This window comes from Acinonyx jubatus, chromosome C2, assembly GCF_027475565.1.
Source record: "Acinonyx jubatus isolate Ajub_Pintada_27869175 chromosome C2, VMU_Ajub_asm_v1.0, whole genome shotgun sequence".
NCBI lineage: Eukaryota > Metazoa > Chordata > Mammalia > Carnivora > Felidae > Acinonyx > Acinonyx jubatus.
The window spans coordinates 155886760-155905161 of NC_069384.1; the positions used below are offsets into that span (position 1 = coordinate 155886760).

The following is an 18402-nucleotide window of genomic DNA, read 5'->3' on the forward strand; positions in this document are numbered from 1 at the left end:
GCTCTTTAGTGGATTGCATCCATTCTCTCTTTGACAAATATGGTTTTGGGGGGTGGGGGGGGAGGGGGGGAAAGGGTAATAACAGATACGCACAGCAAGCAGCTCGTGGTTTCTACAGTATGTCATGTACTTGAGTCCTTTTGCATTGTTACTTTATCTGCAAGTCCCTTTCTTTTTATTCAGCTATCCTTCAAGTCTCATCTGAGATGGTACTCTAGGAATTTGTTCTAGCAGTTTTCTTGGCACTTATCTCAGTATATTACGTCTGCTTGTATGTGAGCCTCCCATATACTGGGAGTTCCTAGACAGAAGAGAGGCATCTTCGTTGGGTCTCCCTGTGGTGCCTGGCTACGAAGACGTCAGGTGCTGAGTATATATGGAGGGCAACAAGACACATCTGGGCCTTGACCTCCCTAAGCTTTTGATCCACCAAGAGAGGCAGATATTTAAGCAAGTACAGTAAACTATAATAGAAGTGTGAGATGTTAAGGACTTCTTTTCAAGATGGTATTTAAGATGAACACTAAAGGAATTACCAAGAATTAGCCAGTTGGTGAAGAAAAGTAAATAGAATTTTGTTATAGGAGTAATAGCCTGTATAAAGGCCCACAGGGAAAGGTATGCCACAACTGAGAAACAGAGATAATGTTCCATGGCTTAGGGTTCATATGGCAAGAAATAAAGCTACAAAATGTGCAGAAAGCTCAGTCATTACATTACATCCTTTACAAATAGGATGACCATAGAATCTGTCTTCTGAACTGCAAAACTTTTGAGAGTGAAGTGAGGAGCTTTTAATAATTTAAGCCAAGACAACAGGACTACACAGACCATCCTAGATAAACTAGAAGTCATGGTGAGTTTGAACTTTATCCTAACAGCATATAGGGATTCACCAAAGGACTTTTAAATAGACCAGATTTACATTTTAAAAATCATTGTAGCTCTGGTGTGGCGGGGAGCTATTGTAATAATGAGGCCAGAGGACATGATGACTTCAGACAGAAGTGGATGTGGATTTGGGAGAGATTTAGGAAGTGAAGATTGATTAATCTGATTGATTAATCATAGGTAGGAGTTAAGAATGATACCTGATTTCTTTCTTATTTCAGAGAAGGACATGACCGTTCTCAGATATGAATGGGCAGGATTGGGGATGTGTTCTGCTCATGATGTCAAATTGTATGAGCCTTCTGTTCATATTATTATTTTTTCCATTCTTTATATGTTTCCAGTTGTTTTAGGTCTTATGTCAGGGAGCAAATACTTCCTGTTTTCCAAAGACTTTAAAGAATGATGTATAAAATACTTTGTTTAGTTTTTCTCTTTCTTGAGTAGGAAGTAATCTTGAACCAGTGAGCGGTTGTAGAGCTGTAGGCTAGGTTTAATAAAACAAATTTATTAAATGAAAAAAATGGTGGGATTATGGGCGTTTATTATATTTTATTCTTGTATATATTTCTAAATATTTAAAAATGGAGAAATGTTTAGCCATTTGTCGCTCATATAAATGTAGTTTTCATTTGTTGAGTCTATGCTATTGGTTTTAAAAACACTTCATTTAATCCTCACAGTAACCTCATGGATAGGTGATATTCCCATTTTACAGATATGGTTAGACTGAAAGAAATAATGTTGCCATAGTTGACACAGTTAAGCGGCAGAACGATATTTGAACCTAGGTTGATCTAACTCTGATCTCTATACCCTTAACCTTTAGACCATATGTGGTCTTTAGAGACTACAAAAAAAGATTCAAACAGCTGTCAAACTGTCTTCCTTTTTACATTGGCAGTAAGCTGTACATACATAAACTTCAGAGTAGAAGTTAAACATCTTCTAGTATGGGTGTAATAGTTTAGAACTGTTAGAACTGTCATCGGGTTCTCCCTGAGTAGCAGTTTGAATGGCAGCACTCCCTAACAGTTGTGGCTTATGTGTGTGATTAAAAGAAACAAATGAGGAGTCTACTTGGGTGTGCTGGGTTTCTGAACCTCCAGTGTATACTCTGTCCTTGGAGAACTTGAGCTGATCCTCACCAGCTACTAAAGCTGGTAATATATAATGTTTAGAGAAGTGGATCTGTGTAGAATCCTTTATAATGTTCAAGCTCTGTTTGCTTTATAATAGAGAACTTCCTGTACCGGATTCAGGATTGAAGAAGTCAGAGGTCTGTGCTTCCTTGTCAGCAGGTAAAATTTGACGTTTTCAAAATATGTATATTGAAGTATCATTTTGTGTCTCTATTCAGGCCTAGCCAAAATGAATTCATTAAAATAGGAAGCTTCTCATTCTAGAGTTTGTTAAAACATGTTTTATAGTTTGTCAGTTTTCCTCAGTTTTATTGCTTGGTTGACAGATGAGATTGAGAGATTTTCCATTTGATTATTTAGTAAGTAACTTTGTTCAGCTTTATCTACAAAAGAGAGGATCATTGACCTTAGAAATTTTGTGGCATTATTTTTAAATGGAAGTATGTATTTAAACTTTATCACATTTTAAATCTGAATCCTTTTTATAATTTTTTGTAATTTACAGTTAATCATAAGTTTGAATACCTGGGTCTTCACGGGAAATATTTTGAAAGTTAATTGTACTTTAAAGTTTTAAAAACATATTTAAAATAACTGGACGTAATCAAGAAACATTCGTAAATTTATCTTGATATATCTCAGTTTGTCTTAGTGCCATTCTTTTTATATCTAATAAATGGAGTTATTTTGAAAGAGGGAGGAATAATTGTATAGTTTGCTGAAAACTACTTCATGTTTGTCACATTGGACTTTAAAAGAGTCTGAATTCTAACTCATTTTTAGAACAATCTTTGAATAACTTAGTTATTTCACTGTTTGAAGTTTCTACAGTTGAATATTCTTTCTTTTCAGCAAATGAGATAAAACATGATTCCAAAGGTGAAAACATTTCCCTAGGGGAAATTACTAATGAGACCTCTGAAAGTGAAAATCTGGAAGACTTCAGTGAACACATAAAAAGTTCAGACTTGGATGAAAAGGTACAAGAGACTCTTGCATTTTCTTATTTCCTGGTCTAAACAGTGGTAATGCAGAATTTCATCTTAACAATGCTGTCAGTAGTTCAGACTTGGATGAAAAGGTACTGTGGGAATCTTCTGCATTTTCTTATTTCTTGGTCTAAATAGTTATAATACAGAAATTCATCATAACAGTGTGGTCAGGTGACAAGTGTAACGCCTTTTTATTGAGGAAAAGAATTGCATCATTCTGCTCCTAAGGATATATTGTTTGATGCTTTGCATAAGCACACTATTTACAAGTTTCACATGTCTGGGAAAATAAGGTGTTTAATTATTATTTAAGGGTTTTTGTTTGTTTTTTTTAGTGTCCTGAAGTTGGTCTCAAACCTACATAAGTCTCTAAATTATTACTTATTTTTCTGCCTCATTAAACACAAAGTTCTGAATATCACTTGATCTTTAAAATTTAAGAATATCCTAGTGCTCAAGGGCTATGAATGCACACAGCGGTTATTTAACCACAGATCCAGAAGGCATATTGGAGCGATGGCGGAACATACCACTGGCATATGTTATGGGGAAAAGTTTGGATATAAAGTTTGTTCTTGTTTTCTGCCAGAAAATGTGTATGATTGTCCTGACCTTTTGCATAATTCATTTGACTTCCTAGGCAACTATTTCATACTTTCTTTTTTCTCATTATTCCTCCTCTTTCATCCTCATGGCTAACAACCTAGTTTCCTACTTACCAAGCAAATTGAAGTAACTGGAAAAGAACATCCTGATTCCCTACCAAACATTAGCCACTTAACCTGCATCTGCTCCCCAAACTCCAGCTTCTCTTCAATTACAATAGATGATTTAGCCAAGGATATTCCTTCCACTTATGTGCTAAAGTCCATCTCTTCTCTCTCTCAAAATATTACTGCAGTAATTCTTCTTTTATTGTTGGATTATTCTCATCAATATATAAATATGCTGTTCTCCCATTTTCAAACAGAACAAAAACCTTTACATAGTCCCATTTTTTTTTCCAGCTTTCACCCTATTTCTCAAAAGGCATATCTATACCCACTATTTCTAGTTTCTCTCCTCCAGTTCTCTTGAACCCATTCCAAAGATATTTGCCTTTACTGCAACCAGAATTATCCTTTAACTCTCTGGTTGACCTCCTTGTTGCCGAATCCAATGAACATTTTCTCAGTCTTAATCTTACTTAACCTATCATCATTATTTGTCACAGTTGATCACACTTTCCTTGAAACCCTGACTTTCAGGGTAAACATACTTGCCTGGTTTACTTTTTGCCTTTCTGTCTGCAACTTCCCAACTAATGTTGCTGGTGTCTCCTAATCTCCCTGACCTCTACATATTAGAATGACCTAGAGCCTAGACCATGATGTGTTCTTCTTTCCTATGTAGATTTGCTCTTTAAATGGTCTCATGCAACCTCATTGAATTAAATGCCATCTGTGTGCTAAGACTCTCAAATTTATAACTGCAGCCTGAACTTTCTGAACTGCAGACCTTTATGTCTAGTTGTCTACTGGATTTTTCCACTTGGATGTCCAATTAGACATATAAAACTTAACATGTTCAAACTGAATTCCTAAAACATCTATATACAGCCTACCAGACTCATTTCAGCTGTAGGAACACACGCAGGCTGAAAGTAAAGGGAAGGAAAAAGATGTTCAGCGCAAATGGAAACAAAAAGTTGGTGCAGCTATACTTGTATCAAACAAAATAGACTTTAAAAAAAGAGAGTGTAATTAAAGACAAAGAGAAGCAGTACATAATGATAAAGTAGTCAATCCAGCAAGAAAATATAACATTTATAAATATGTATGCACCCAACATAAGAGCGTCAAAGTATATAATGTAATTGTATATACTATACAATAATAGTAGAGGACTTTAACATCTTACTTACATCAGTCATCAAAACTGAAAATCAGGGGCACCTGAGTGGCTCAGTTGGTTAAACAGCCGACTTCCACTCAGGTCATGATCTCGCAGTTTGTGGGTTCAAGCCCCACATTGGACTCTGTGCTGACAGCTCAAAGCCTGGAGCCTGCTTCGGATTCTGTATCTCCCTCTCTCTGCTCCCCCCCTCCACTCCTGCACGCTCTCTCTCTCTCTCTCTCTCTCTGAGAAGTAAATAAATATTTAAAAATATCCTTTTAATTAAAAAAAAAACAACAACTGAAAATCAGTAAGGAAACATAAACCTTAAATGACATTTTAGACCAGATGGACTTAATAGATATATATGGAACATTCCATCCAAAAGCAGCAGAATATAAATTCCTCTCAAGTTCACACAGAATATTGTCTAGAATAGATAAGGTGTTAGGTCACAAAGCAAGTCTCAGTAAATGCAAGAAGGTTTAAATCCCATCAAGCATATCAAGCATATCTAGCATACCACTATTGTATGAAACTAGAAATAAATTACAAGAGGAAAATCAGAAAAATCACAAATATGTGGAGAATAAACAACATGCTACTGAACAATTGGTGAATCATAGAATAAATCAAAAGAGAAAAAAATACCTAGACACAATGAAAACGGAAATATGGCATACAAAAATCTACAGGATGAAGTAAAAGCAGTTCTGAGAGGGAGGTTGATAGCATGCAGGCCTACCTCCAGAAACAGGAGAAATCTCAATTTAATGGTACATCAGAAAGAACTAGAAAAAGAATAAAGCCAAAAGTTAGTAGGAGGAAGGAAATAATAAAGATCAGAATGGAATAAATGAAATAGAGAATAAAAAGACAGTAGAAAAGATCAGTGGAACCCAAGAGCTGATTCTTTGAAAAGATAAAATTGACAAGACTTTTGGCCAGACTTAGAAAACAAGACTCAAATAAAATCAGAAGTGAAAAAGAAGTTATAACTGATACCACAGAAATACTAGGAACTACGGTTCACTATGAATTATGAATTATAGACCAAAAACTTGGACAACCTAGAAGAAATAGATAAATTCCTAGAAAGTTACAATTTTCCAAGAGTGAATTATGAAGAAATAGAAAATCTGATTATAATTACTAGTAAGGAGATTGAATCAGCAATCAAAAACCTCCCAAAAATTAAAGTCCAGGACCACTGGACTTCATTGGTGAATTCTATCAGACATTCAAAGATTTAACACCTACCCTCCTTCACAAACTTTTTCCAATAACTGAAGAGGAGGAAACAGTTCCAAACTCACTTTACAAGGCCTGATACTAAAACCAGACACAGATACCACAAAAAAACGAAAATTACAGGCCAAGATCCCTAATAAACACAGGTGCAGAAACCTTCAACAAAATCAAATTCAACCTTAGGAATTCGACAGTACGTGAAAAGGATCGTGCACCATGATCAAGTGGGATTTACTCCACAGATATAAGGATTATTCAACATCCGCAAATCAAATCAATGTCATATGCCACATTAACAAAATGAAAGATAAAAATGTATGATCATCTCAATAGATACAGAAAAGCATTTGATAAAATTCAACATTCATTGATGATAAAAACTCAAAGTGGATAGAGAATGTATCTCAACATAATCAAGACTGTATATGACAAACCCACAGCTAATGTCATATGCAACAGTGAAAGGTTAAAAGCTTTTCCACTGAGATCAAGAACAAGACAAGGATTCCCACTGTCCCTACTTTTATTCGACATAGCATTGGAAGTCCTAACAAGGACAGTTAGGCAAGAAAAAGAAATAAAAGATATCCAGATTGGAAAGGAAGAAGTAAAACCATCACTATTTGCTGGTGACGTGATATTATGTATAGAAAACCCTCAAGACTCCACCACTAAAGCTGTTAGAACTAATAAATGGATTCAGTAAAGTTTCAGGACACAAAGTTAATAGTTAGGCAAGAAAAAGAAATAAAAGATATCCAGGTTGGAAAGGAAGAAGTAAAACCATCAACTATTTGCTGGTGACGTGATATTATATATAGAAAACCCTCAAGACTCCACCACTAAAGGTGTTAGAACTAATAAATGGATTCAGTAAAGTTTCAGGACACAAAGTTAATATTCAAAAATCTGTTGTGTTTCTGTATAATAATAGCTATCAACAAAAGAAATCCAAAAAATCCCATTTATGGGCACATCAAAAAGAGTAAAATACCTACGAATAAATTTAACCAAAAACTATAGGTAACACTGAAAACTGTAAGACATTGGAGTGCCTGAGTGGCTCAGTTGGTCAAGCATCCAACTTCGGCTTAGGTCATGATCTCATGGTTCATGAGTTCAAGCCCTGTGTCGGGGTCTATGCTGATGGCTCAGAGCCTGGAGCCTGCTTTGGATTTTCTCTCCCTCTCTCTCTCTTTCTCTCTCTGCCCGTCTGCACTCATGTTCTGTCTATCCCTTTCTCTCAAAGATAAACATTTGAAAAAATTTAAAAAACTATAAGACATTGATGAAAGAAATTAAAGACACAAATAAATGGAAAGATATTCTGTGCCCATGGATTGGAAGAATTAATATTGGTAAAATGACCATACCACCCGAAGCAATGTACAGATTTGATGTAATCCCTATCAAAATTCCAATGGCATTTTCCACAGAACAAGAAAAAATACTTCTAAAATGTATATGGAACCACAAAAGACCTTGAATAGCCAAAGTAGTCTTAAAAAGGAACAAAGCCAGAGGTATCACACTCCCTGATTTCAAACTATACCATAAACCTATAGTAATCAAAACAGTATGGTGTTAGCATAGAAACACACATAGATTAGTGGAACAGAATAGACAGCCCGGAAATAGACCCAAGTATATATGGTCAATTAATTTACGATAAAGGAAGTAAGGACATGCAATGGGGGAAGGACAGTCTCTTCAGTAAATAGTTTTGGAAAAACTGGCCAGCTACATGCAAAAGAATGAATACGGATTACTATTTTGCACCATATACAAAAATTAACTCAAAATGGATCAAAGACTTGACTTTAAGACCTGAAACCATAAAGCCTAGAAGGAAACATAAGCAGTAATCTCCTTGACATAAATCTTAGCAAAGTTTTTTTGCATCTGACTCCAAAGGCAAGGGAAACAAAGCAAAACCAAACAAATGGGACCACACGAAACAGAAAAGTTTCTGCACAGAGAAGGAAACTACCAAACAACAAAATGCAAAGGCAACTTAACGGGAAGAGACATTTGTAAGTCATATATCAGATAAGGGGTTAATGTCCAAAATATGTGAAGAATTCCTACAACTCAATAACAAAGAAAAACAAACAATCTGATTTAAAAATGGGCAGAAGACCTAAATGGGCATTTTCCAAAAGAAGACATCCAGTTGGTGAACAGACACATGAAAAGGTACTCAACATCACTCATGATCATGGAAATGTAAATCAAAACCACAGTGAGATATCACCTTAACATCTGTCTGAATGGTTGTTATTCAAAAGACAAGGAATAACAAATGCTGGTGAGGATATGGAGAAAAAGATACAGAGAAAACTTTTGTATACTGTTGGTAAGAGTGTAATTTGGTATAACCACTATGGAGAAAAAGTATGGCCGTTCCTAAAAAAAACTAAAAATAGAACTACCATACAATCTAGCAGTTCCACTACAGGGTATCCAAAAAAACCAAAAATATTAATTCAAAAAGATACATGCACTCCTGTGTTCATTGCAGTATTATTTACCAGTATTACACTAAGTAAAGTAAGTCAGGCAAAGAAAAATAAATACTTTATGATTCACTATTTGGAATCAAAACAACAACCACAATAAAACCCAGACTCAAAGATATAGAGAACAGATTGGTTGTTGCCAGACAGGAGGGGGGGTTGTGGTGGGGCAAAATGGGTGAAGGGTGGTCAAAAGGTACAAACTTTCAGTTATAAAATAAGGGGGTACAATCTACAGCATAGGGAATATAGTTAATATTGTATTCACTTTGTATGGTGACAGATGGTAATTAGATCAGTTGTGATCATTTTGTAATGTGTACAAATGCCAAAGCGTTATGTTGTACACCTGAAATTAATGTAATATTGTATGTCAGCTATATCTCAATAAAAAATTAAAGAATTTTTTAAATTTTTTAAAAAATGAACTTCTGGGGCTCCTGGGTGGCGCAGTCGGTTAAGCGTCCGACTTCAGCCAGGTCACGATCTCGCGGTCCGTGAGTTTGAGCCCCGCGTCAGGCTCTGGGCTGATGGCTCGGAGCCTGGAGCCTGTTTCTGATTCTGTGTCTCCCTCTCTCTCTGCCCCTCCCCTGTTCATGCTCTGTCTCTCTCTGTCCCAAAAATAAATAAACGTTGAAAAAAAAAATTAAAAAAAATAAAAAATGAACTTCTGTTATATATCCCCTCCTCTACCACAAACTAGTTCCTCCTATAATCTTCTCCTTCTCTGTTAATGGCAACTCCATCCTTTATAATTGTTCAGACTCATAACCTTGGATTTCCTTTCTTTTTCTCTCAGTCCATACCCAGACTGCAAGGAAAACCTGCAGGCTTTACCATCAGATGTCTAGAAACTGTCCACTTTTCATCACCCCTCACCAATACCACACAGAACCAAGTGAGGGTCATCTCTTGCCTGATTTATTACAGTCACCTTCTAGTAGATCTCCTGCTTCTAATTTTGTTCTCTTGTGGTTTATTCTCGACACAGCATGAGTTAGATCATGTCATTATTTTGTTTCAGACTCTCCATTAGTTTCTAATGACATTCAGATTCAAAGCCAAAGTCGTTACTGTGACCTGTAGTGCCCTGTATCTGTCTCCTGTACTCCTTCCCCACCGTGTTATCTCTCTGATCTCTTATACTCCTATCCATATCCATTTCACCCTGACCACACTAGCCTCCTTGCCGTTCTTAAAACATAGTAGGCTTTCTCCTACTTCAGGGCCTTTGCTCTCGCTATTTTGTCTGCCTGGGATGTTCTCCTAAAAATAGTACAGCTGGTTCTCATACTTCCTTCACATCTTTACTCTGGTTTCGTGTTCTCAGAGATAACTTTCCTGGCCATTCAACCTGAAACTTCAAATGTTCTCCTTTCTCTCAACATTTCATATTCCCCTTTCTTATATTTATTATGGTTTAACATTCTACACATTTACTTTTTTATGTTTATCTCTTCCTGCTAGAGTGAAGCTCCATGAAAGCAAGGATTTTTGTCCATTTTGCTTACTACTAAATCTCTAGCACCTAGAGCAGTGGCTGATACAGAGTAATAACAAATAATTGTTGAATACATATTGAATATGAACTCCATTTGAAAAGTCTTTAAGTGCTATAAGAGTCTTATAACACAAAGAATCTTACAAAGTACTTGCTTAATGGTTTGATGATAATAGCCAGTATGTACTCAGCCTTTATCATAATGCCAGCCAGTCACTGTTAAATGCCTAGTGTGGGTTATCACATTTTATCCACATAATATAATGAGATGCTGCTCAGGAGCCCCCCAGACCACCCTCAGATTTGGTGATTTGCTAGAACTTACAGAGGTCAGCAAAGCTGTTAATACTTGAGATTACATTTTATTACAGTGAAAGAGTGTACATTAAAATCCACAAACAAGAGTCACATAGGGCAGAGTCCAAGAGAAACCAGGCACAGGTTTCCAGCTGTCCTTTCTCAGTAGAGCCATGTAGACACTGCTTGCTCCTCCCAGCAATGATGCATAGCAACACAGAGAGGAATGCTAGCCAAAGGAATTTACTTGAGCCCTGGTCAGTCTTTTTTGGGGTCAGTCACATTGGCATGTCTGACTGCATGTGTGGCTGACCTCGATCACTCAGTCTCTCCATACCCTCCAGAGGTCAGGCTGGATACCAGATGACCTGAGGCCCCCACCATAAATCAAATTGTTAGTTTAGACTGTCTAGAGTGGCCCAAAGCCCCTACCATGAATTACACTATTAGTATACACTGTCTGGTCCCAGACCCCCAAGCAAGCAAAAACACATTACCAAAGGCAGCACATTCCAAGGGCTTGAAAGTTCCCTCCAAGGAGTAGATCAAGGACCATAGCTTCAATGTACACAGTATAGACAACCCTGACTTGCTGAGTTACTCATTTGCTGCACATGGGGCATGTGCTATTATTCTTTTTAATAGATGAAGAAACAGATTTTGAGTCTGTATCTTGTCCAAGGTCTCACAGCAGAGTCCCTTGACTTATAGTATAGCAAGGGTTGGCAAAGTTTTTTTCAAAGGGCTAGATGGTAAAATTCCTGTATGGCTTTGTGGGCCCTATAGTTGCTGTTGCAACTCTGCCGTCATAACATGAAAGAAGCCATAGACAATATATAAACAAATAGCAGTTGCTATATTCAAGGAAATCTTTACAAAAACAGGCAGGCTGTAGCTTTCCAGCCCTTGCTCTGAAGCATTAAAAACAAACAAACGGGCGCCTGGCTGGCTCAGTTGGTTAAGCATAGGACTTTGGCTCAGGTCATGATCTTGCGGTTCGTGGGTTTGAGCCCTGTGTCAGACTCTGTGCTGACAGCCCAGAACCTGGAGCCTGCCTCAGATTCTGTGTCTCCTTCTCTCTTTGCCCTTCCCCAACTTGTGCTCTGTCTCTGTCTCTCAAAAATAAATGAATGTTAAGACAAAATAACAACAAAAACTAGTTTGTACTCTGTTCTACTTAAAGCTGAGGAAAAGACTTAATCCATTTGTTCCTGTAAGGATAGATTTTAGGAGATGTTTGCCAGAAGTCACTGAATTCTTAACACTGTAAATATTTTCAAGATGTAGACTATTTTTGGCATTAATTCTTTTAAAATAATCCACAGAATTGTTTAGTTGCTTCCTAGTATAGTAAGATTTTTGGTTTTGTTTAAGAAAAGGGGATGATACATTTATTCTTCTAATATTATGGTAAGCTTCAAAGTACCAACTCTAGAAAATAATCATGACCAGACAGTAATATTTGTCTTTAAGATATCTGGCCTCCGGGCTGCCTGGGTGGCTCAGTTGGTTGAGTGTCCGACTTCGGCTCAGGTCATGATCTCACGGTTCATGAGTTCGAACCCCACATCGGGCCCTGTGCTGACAGCTCAGAGCCTGGAGCCTGCTTCGGATTTTGTGTCTACCTCTCTCTCTGCCCCGCCCCCACTCTTGCTCTTTCTCTGTCTTTCACAAATAAATAAATGTTAAAAAAAATTTTTTTTTAAGATATCTGGCCCCCAAATTTGGGAATTAAACTTTGTCTCTCTCTCACTTTACATTTTAGGAATTTGAGGGGATAAATAGATTGACTTTAGGACATATGTATGGCCTACTACTTTTCTCCTTTTACATAGTTTTCTGTGAATTTTTATAAATGCTTCCTTACTGATATTTTGTATGTATTTATATAATACTTATGGGATAAATATTCATGGAATAAGTATATGTATATTCTGTCTTTTCCAGTGACCTTTTATTTTGTCTTGTATATGTAACAATTTTTAAATTTAACCATGATAGGAATTACTTAATTCTAGTTTTGAACCCCATATAGCTAAAATGCTAGTATACCATTTTAAAATTTTTTTATTTTGAAATAATTGTAGATTCACAGGAAGTTGCAAAAGTAGTATAGAGAGGACCTGTGTATCCTCCACCTGGTTTTTTCCTGTGGTTGCGTCTTTAAATGCAATACCAGAAGCAGGAATCTGATATTAAACGTATAGTATATATACCTCTCTGTATTTTATTAAATGGGCAGACTCTTTTAGCCACCACTGCAATCAAGGTAAAGAATTATTCTATCACTGTAAATATCTCCCTTATGTTATTCCTTGGTTATACTTTTCTCCCTAACTCTAACATTCCTAACCTTAGCCAACCATTAATCTGTTTTCCATCTCTGTAATTTTGGTATTTTGAAATAGATGTAGATTTGCTGGAGGTTGACTAGAAGATTATCACTTTTGTTACTATTCGAAAAGAACCAGCTTTGGTTTTATTAATTTTTTTTCTCTGTTGCTCTGTTGTTTTCTATTTTACTGATTTCTGCTGATCATTACTTTCTCCTTTTTTCTGCTTACTTTGGATTTAATCTGCCATTCATTTTGTAGTTTCTTTTTTTTTTTAATTTTTTTAATGTTTATTCATTTTTGAGAGACAGAGTATCAGAGTGCAAGCCGGGGGTGGGGCAGAGAGAGAGGGAGGCACAGAATCCGAAGCAGGCTCCAGGCTCTGAGCTGTCAGCACAGAGCCTGACACGGGGCTCGAACTCACAAACCGTGAAATCGTAACCTGAGCTTAAGTCAGAGGCTTAACCAACTGAGCCATCCAGGCACCCCTCTTTTTGTAGTTTCTTAAGGTTACAACTGGGGTCACTGATTTAAAACTTATTTTCTGAGACAATTTAGTGCTATAAACATATCCATAAATACTGCCTTAGCAGGATCCCACATTTCTTTTAACTTTGAAATAGTTATAGATTCACCACAGTAGTGGCAAGAAATAACAGAAATCTCATGTACTCTTTACCCAATTTCCCCCAATGGTAACACTGCAAAGCTTTAGTATAATACCACAACCGGAATATTGACACTATAATACAGTCAGAGATACAAAACACTTCCATCACCACAAGGATCCCTTATGTTACCCTTTTATAACCATGCCTGCTTTCTCCTTGCCTCCCCCTAACCTCTCCTTAACCCTTGACAACTGCTAATCTGTTCTTCATTGCTATAATTTTATCATTTCAAGATGTTACAGGGACGCCTGGGTGGCTCAGTTGGTTAAGCGTCCGACTTCAGCTCGGGTCATGATCTCACGGTTCGTGGATTTGAGCCCCGTGTCGAGCTCTGTGCTGACAGCTCAGAGCCTGGAGCCTGCTTCGGGTTCTGTGTCTCCCTCTCTCTCTCTCTCTCTCTCTCTCTCTCTGCCCCTCCCCCACTCATGCTCGCTCACTCTCAAAAATAAACATTAAAAAAATTTTTTTAAGTGTATTACATAAATGGAATTAGATATAGTACGTAACCACTGCAGATTGGGGTTTTTTTCACCCAGCATAATGCTCTGGATAGTCATCAAGTTTGTTGCATGTATCAGTAGTTCATTCATTTTGATTGCTTAGCAGTATTCCGTGGGATGGGTTACTCCTATTTATTTAAAAGCTGTTCACTCATTGAAGGACAACTGTCTTGTCTCCAGTTTTGGGCTATTTCAAATAAAGCTGCTATAAACATTTGTGTACAGGTTTTTGGTGAATCTAATTTTTAGTTTCTCTGGGATCAATGCCCAAGTCTGTATTTGCTGGGTTGTATGGTAATTGTATGTTTAGGTTTTAACTTAGGTGAGTTAAGCCTCCAGATTACTCTTCCACAGTAGCAGTTAGTTTAAATATTTTTTCGGTTCTTGTAACCTTAGCTAGGCTGTTTGGAGTCTAACCTTAGAGAGATACAGTTAAGGATCAGCGAGAGATTTGCACCAAGTGTATAGCCAGATTTCAGGGTTTCCTGTCTTAGGTTCTCTCCTTTCCTGGATTCTCATCCTTATTTCCCAGTTTCTGACTATGTCCTAAATTTAGCCTTCCAGTGCATTGTTTCAGCAAGGCAAGTTCTTGGCCTTCCCAGGTGATTCCAACTAGGGCCTGCCTTCAGGAATAAAACCATGAAAGCAGAAGAGCTGGTCAGTACTATTCCTTCTTTCCAAGTGTAGACTTCGCTCCAGATTCTGCCTGCTTTTCATATCTTTCTAGTGATTTTTTTTATATTTTATCTAGGGTTTAGAATTGTTAACTGCAAGAGGATTATCCCAATAAGACATACTCTGCCATTTCTCAAAGTGGATGTATTGTTTATTCTTTTTATACAAACGGTAGCATACCATTCTTTATCTTGCTTTTTAAACTAAATATATAATGGAGATTGTTTCTTTTCAATGTATGTAATTATGCCCTGTTTTTCTAATTGTATAATTATCCACTGTATGGATATACTCTATTCAACAACTTCCACTGTTGGTGGACACTTGCTTTGTTCCCATTTTTTGCAATTTAAATATTGCTGCATTATGTACCCTTGAACATAAGGCATTTTGTATATGTGCAAGCATTTTTGGATTAATTCTTAGAAGTAGAATTGTCAGATTGGCCTACATAAAGATGACTGTGATTTATACATTCAGCAACATTGGGTAAGAATGCCAGTTTTCTCCCCACACACTAACCAACTCAGTATTAAAATTTTGTCCCATCTGTCTATTTTTACAAATGACTTTTAGTTTTAATTTGCTTTCCTCTTATGAGACTAGTTAGGCATCTTTTAGTATATTTAAAGGCCATTTACATTTTTTATGAACTTCCTTTTTATGTTCTTTGCCCATTTTTCTTCTGAGATTTTGATTTTTTTAGTTGTAGGAACTTTTCATGTATTAAATATATTCTTACATCACTCATCATCAGGGAAATACAAATGAGATATCACTTCACACCTGTCAGAATGGCTAAAATTAACAACTCAAGAAACAACAGATGTTGGCGAGGATTCAGAGAAAGGGGAACCCTCTTACGCTGTTGGTGGAAATGCAAACTGGTGCAGCCACTCTGGAAAACAGTATGAAGGTTCCTCAAAACGTTAAAAATAGAACTACACTATGATCCAGCAATTTTACTGCTAGGTATTTACCCAGAGGGTACAAAAATACTGATTTGAAGGGATACATGCACTCCAATGTTTATAGCAGCATTATCAGCAATACCCAAATTATAGAAAGAACCCAAATGTCCATTGACTGATGAATGGATAAGGAAGTTGTGTATATATACAATGGAATATTACTCAGCCATAAAAAGAATGAAATCTTACCATTTGAAATGACATGGATGGAGCTCTAGAGTAATAGGCTAAACAAAATAAGTCCCTCATAGAAGGACAAATACCATATGATTTCACTCATGTGGAATTTAAGAAACAAAACAAATGAACCTGGGTGGGGGGAGGAGGGAAAAGAGAAAGGCAAACCATAAAACAGTCTTTAGCTGTAGAGAACAAACTGAGGGTTACTGGAGGGGAGGTGGGCAGGGGAATGGGCTAAGTGGGTGATGGGTATTAAGGAGGGCACTTCTTGTGATGAGCACTGGGTATTCTTTTTTTTTTTTTTTAATTTTGTAACGTTTATTCATTTTTGAGACAGAGAGAGACAGAGCATGAATGGGGGAAGGTCAGAGAGAGGGAGATACAGAATCTGAAACAGGCTCCAGGTTCTGAGCTGTCAGCACAGAGCCCGACGCGGGGCTCAAACTCACGGACCGCGAGATCGTGACCTGAGCCGAAGTCGGATGCCCAACTGACCGAGCCACCCAGGTGCCCCAGCACTGGGTATTCTAATGAAGCTCTTCCCCATTTCAAGATTTAAAATTTTTCTTCTGTATTTCCTCCTGGTGTTTTTTTCTGTTGTTTTTTATTATGTTTGAATTTTTTATCTATCTGAATCTAAAATTTATCTTAGGAGAAAGAAGGTAGAAACAATGTAACCTTTAAAAAATTTTTTTTGACAAATGGCTTTTGTGTGCTCTGTATTCTCCAGCATAAGAAAATATCTAACATATTTATATCCACACCTGTTGGTATCATAATTTATGGTTTCTGCTTCTGGTATCATGCTTAGTCTTTCTCCACCCTCCAAATTATACCTCTATTTTGTTTTTGCTATTTCTGTTATTTTTTGTATTTAAATCTTTAATGAACCTAAAAAGTATTTTGACATATGGTGAGTTGGTACCAAACTTATTTTCTATCCAGTTAGCTAGACTGTTGTTCTACTTCCATTTATTGTATCATTTTTTCACAAATTTCAAATGCTATCTTTAAATTTTTCAAATTTTTATGTATGGAACTATTCCTTCTCTTCTGTTTCATTGATTGCCCAGGTCCTTTTACTGATACCATATTGTCAGTTATTTGAAAAATAAAAATGGCAAGCAAAATAAAAATAAAACAAGGAACGCTTACTTTAAAAGATTCTGAAATGTATTATAAATCTAAAATATTTTTTGGCTGTTCTTACATTTTCCTAAGAGTTCTTTAAACTCACATGTAAAGTAGTTTTTAAAGTGTATGAATTAATTTAGGGAGAACTAACATCTTTACATTTAATAATCTCATTCAGGGGGCCCCTGGGTGGCTCAGTTGGTTGAGTGTCGGACTTCAGCTCTGGTCATGATCTCACTGCTGGTGGGTTTGAGCCCTGCATCAGGCTCTGCTGACAGCTCCGATCCTGGAGCCTGCTTCGGATTCTGTGTCTCCCTGTCTGTCTGCCCTCCTTAGCTCGCACTCTGTCTGTCTGTCAAAAATAAATAAACACTTAAAAAAAAATTTTTTTAATCTCATTCAGGAACATAGTATATTTTTGTATTTGTTGATGTTTTATGTTTCTCACTTGATTTTTCTAATTTTCTTCGTAACAATAGTATATGCAGTGTGTATCATTATGTAATGTGTGATTATGTACTTTAAAAAAGAATAGTTGCTAAGAGAGTACATTTTCAGAGTTCTCATCACAAGGAGAAAATTTTTTTCTTGTTTTCTTCTTTTTGCTGTATCTCTGTGAAAAGATGGATGTTAGCTGAACCAGTTGTAATGATCTGACGATATATATAAACCCAACCATCATGCTGTATGCTTTAAACTTATACCATAATATGTATCAATTAATTCTCAATAAGACTGGAAAAATGTTTAATAATTAAAAAATAATTTTTTAAAATTGAAAAGACTTGAAAGATATAAAGTAAGCTATTAAATGGTTATCTCTGCTCAAATGATAGGTGATTTGGAGGTTTGTTTTCTTGGTGCTTGCCTGTTTTTTCAAAAGTTTAATATTTAAGCATTTAGAACTTTCTTATAATTGGAAAGTCACAATTCCAGAACACTAATGTGAAATGTTTTAAGTATAGTGATATATAAAATACATACAAATACTTCCTTTTTTAATTTTTTTAAAATTTATTTTTAAGAGAGACAGAGTGCGAGCAGCGGGGGAAGAGAGAGAGAGGGAGACAGAGAATTGAAAGCAGGCTCCAGGCTCCAAATTGTCAGCACAGAGCCTGACACAGGGCTTGAACTCGTGAACCACGAGATCATGACCTGAGCTGAAGTACGATGCTTAACCGACTGAGCCACCCAGGCACCCCATATAGATACTTCTAATGAGAAAAATAAATTTATGTTCATAAATACCATCTGAAAATAAAAATCATTTGAAGCTTTTTATCTGAAAGAAAACAAATGTAACTTTAATTGTTCATAATAACTTTAAATGACAGCCTGTATAATTAAAAGTGATGTCAAAAGCTGAGAAAATATATTATTTCTATTAGTTTTTTTCTTAAGCAACAGTGGAATTTTTAAGTCAATATTCATTATTTTAAATATTACAGAGTTGTGTTTTTGGTTGGCCATCAG

At 36.4% G+C, this 18402-nt stretch overlaps 1 protein-coding gene across 10 annotated transcripts in view; it reads left to right on the forward strand.

Annotated features, from left to right (window-relative positions):
* TOPAZ1 (testis and ovary specific TOPAZ 1) overlaps positions 1-18402 on the forward strand; it is a 101393-nt gene that overhangs the window by 11587 nt on the left and 71404 nt on the right. For all 10 annotated transcript variants that reach the window (XR_008298119.1, XM_053221800.1, XM_053221795.1 and 7 more), the window contains 2 exons: positions 2131-2192; positions 2886-3013. Coding sequence is in view for 9 of the 10 variants with exons in the window: in XM_053221800.1 (XP_053077775.1) it covers positions 2131-2192; positions 2886-3013 (190 nt within the window). In the remaining variant the exon portion in view is untranslated. The remainder of the gene's footprint in view (positions 1-2130; positions 2193-2885; positions 3014-18402) is intronic.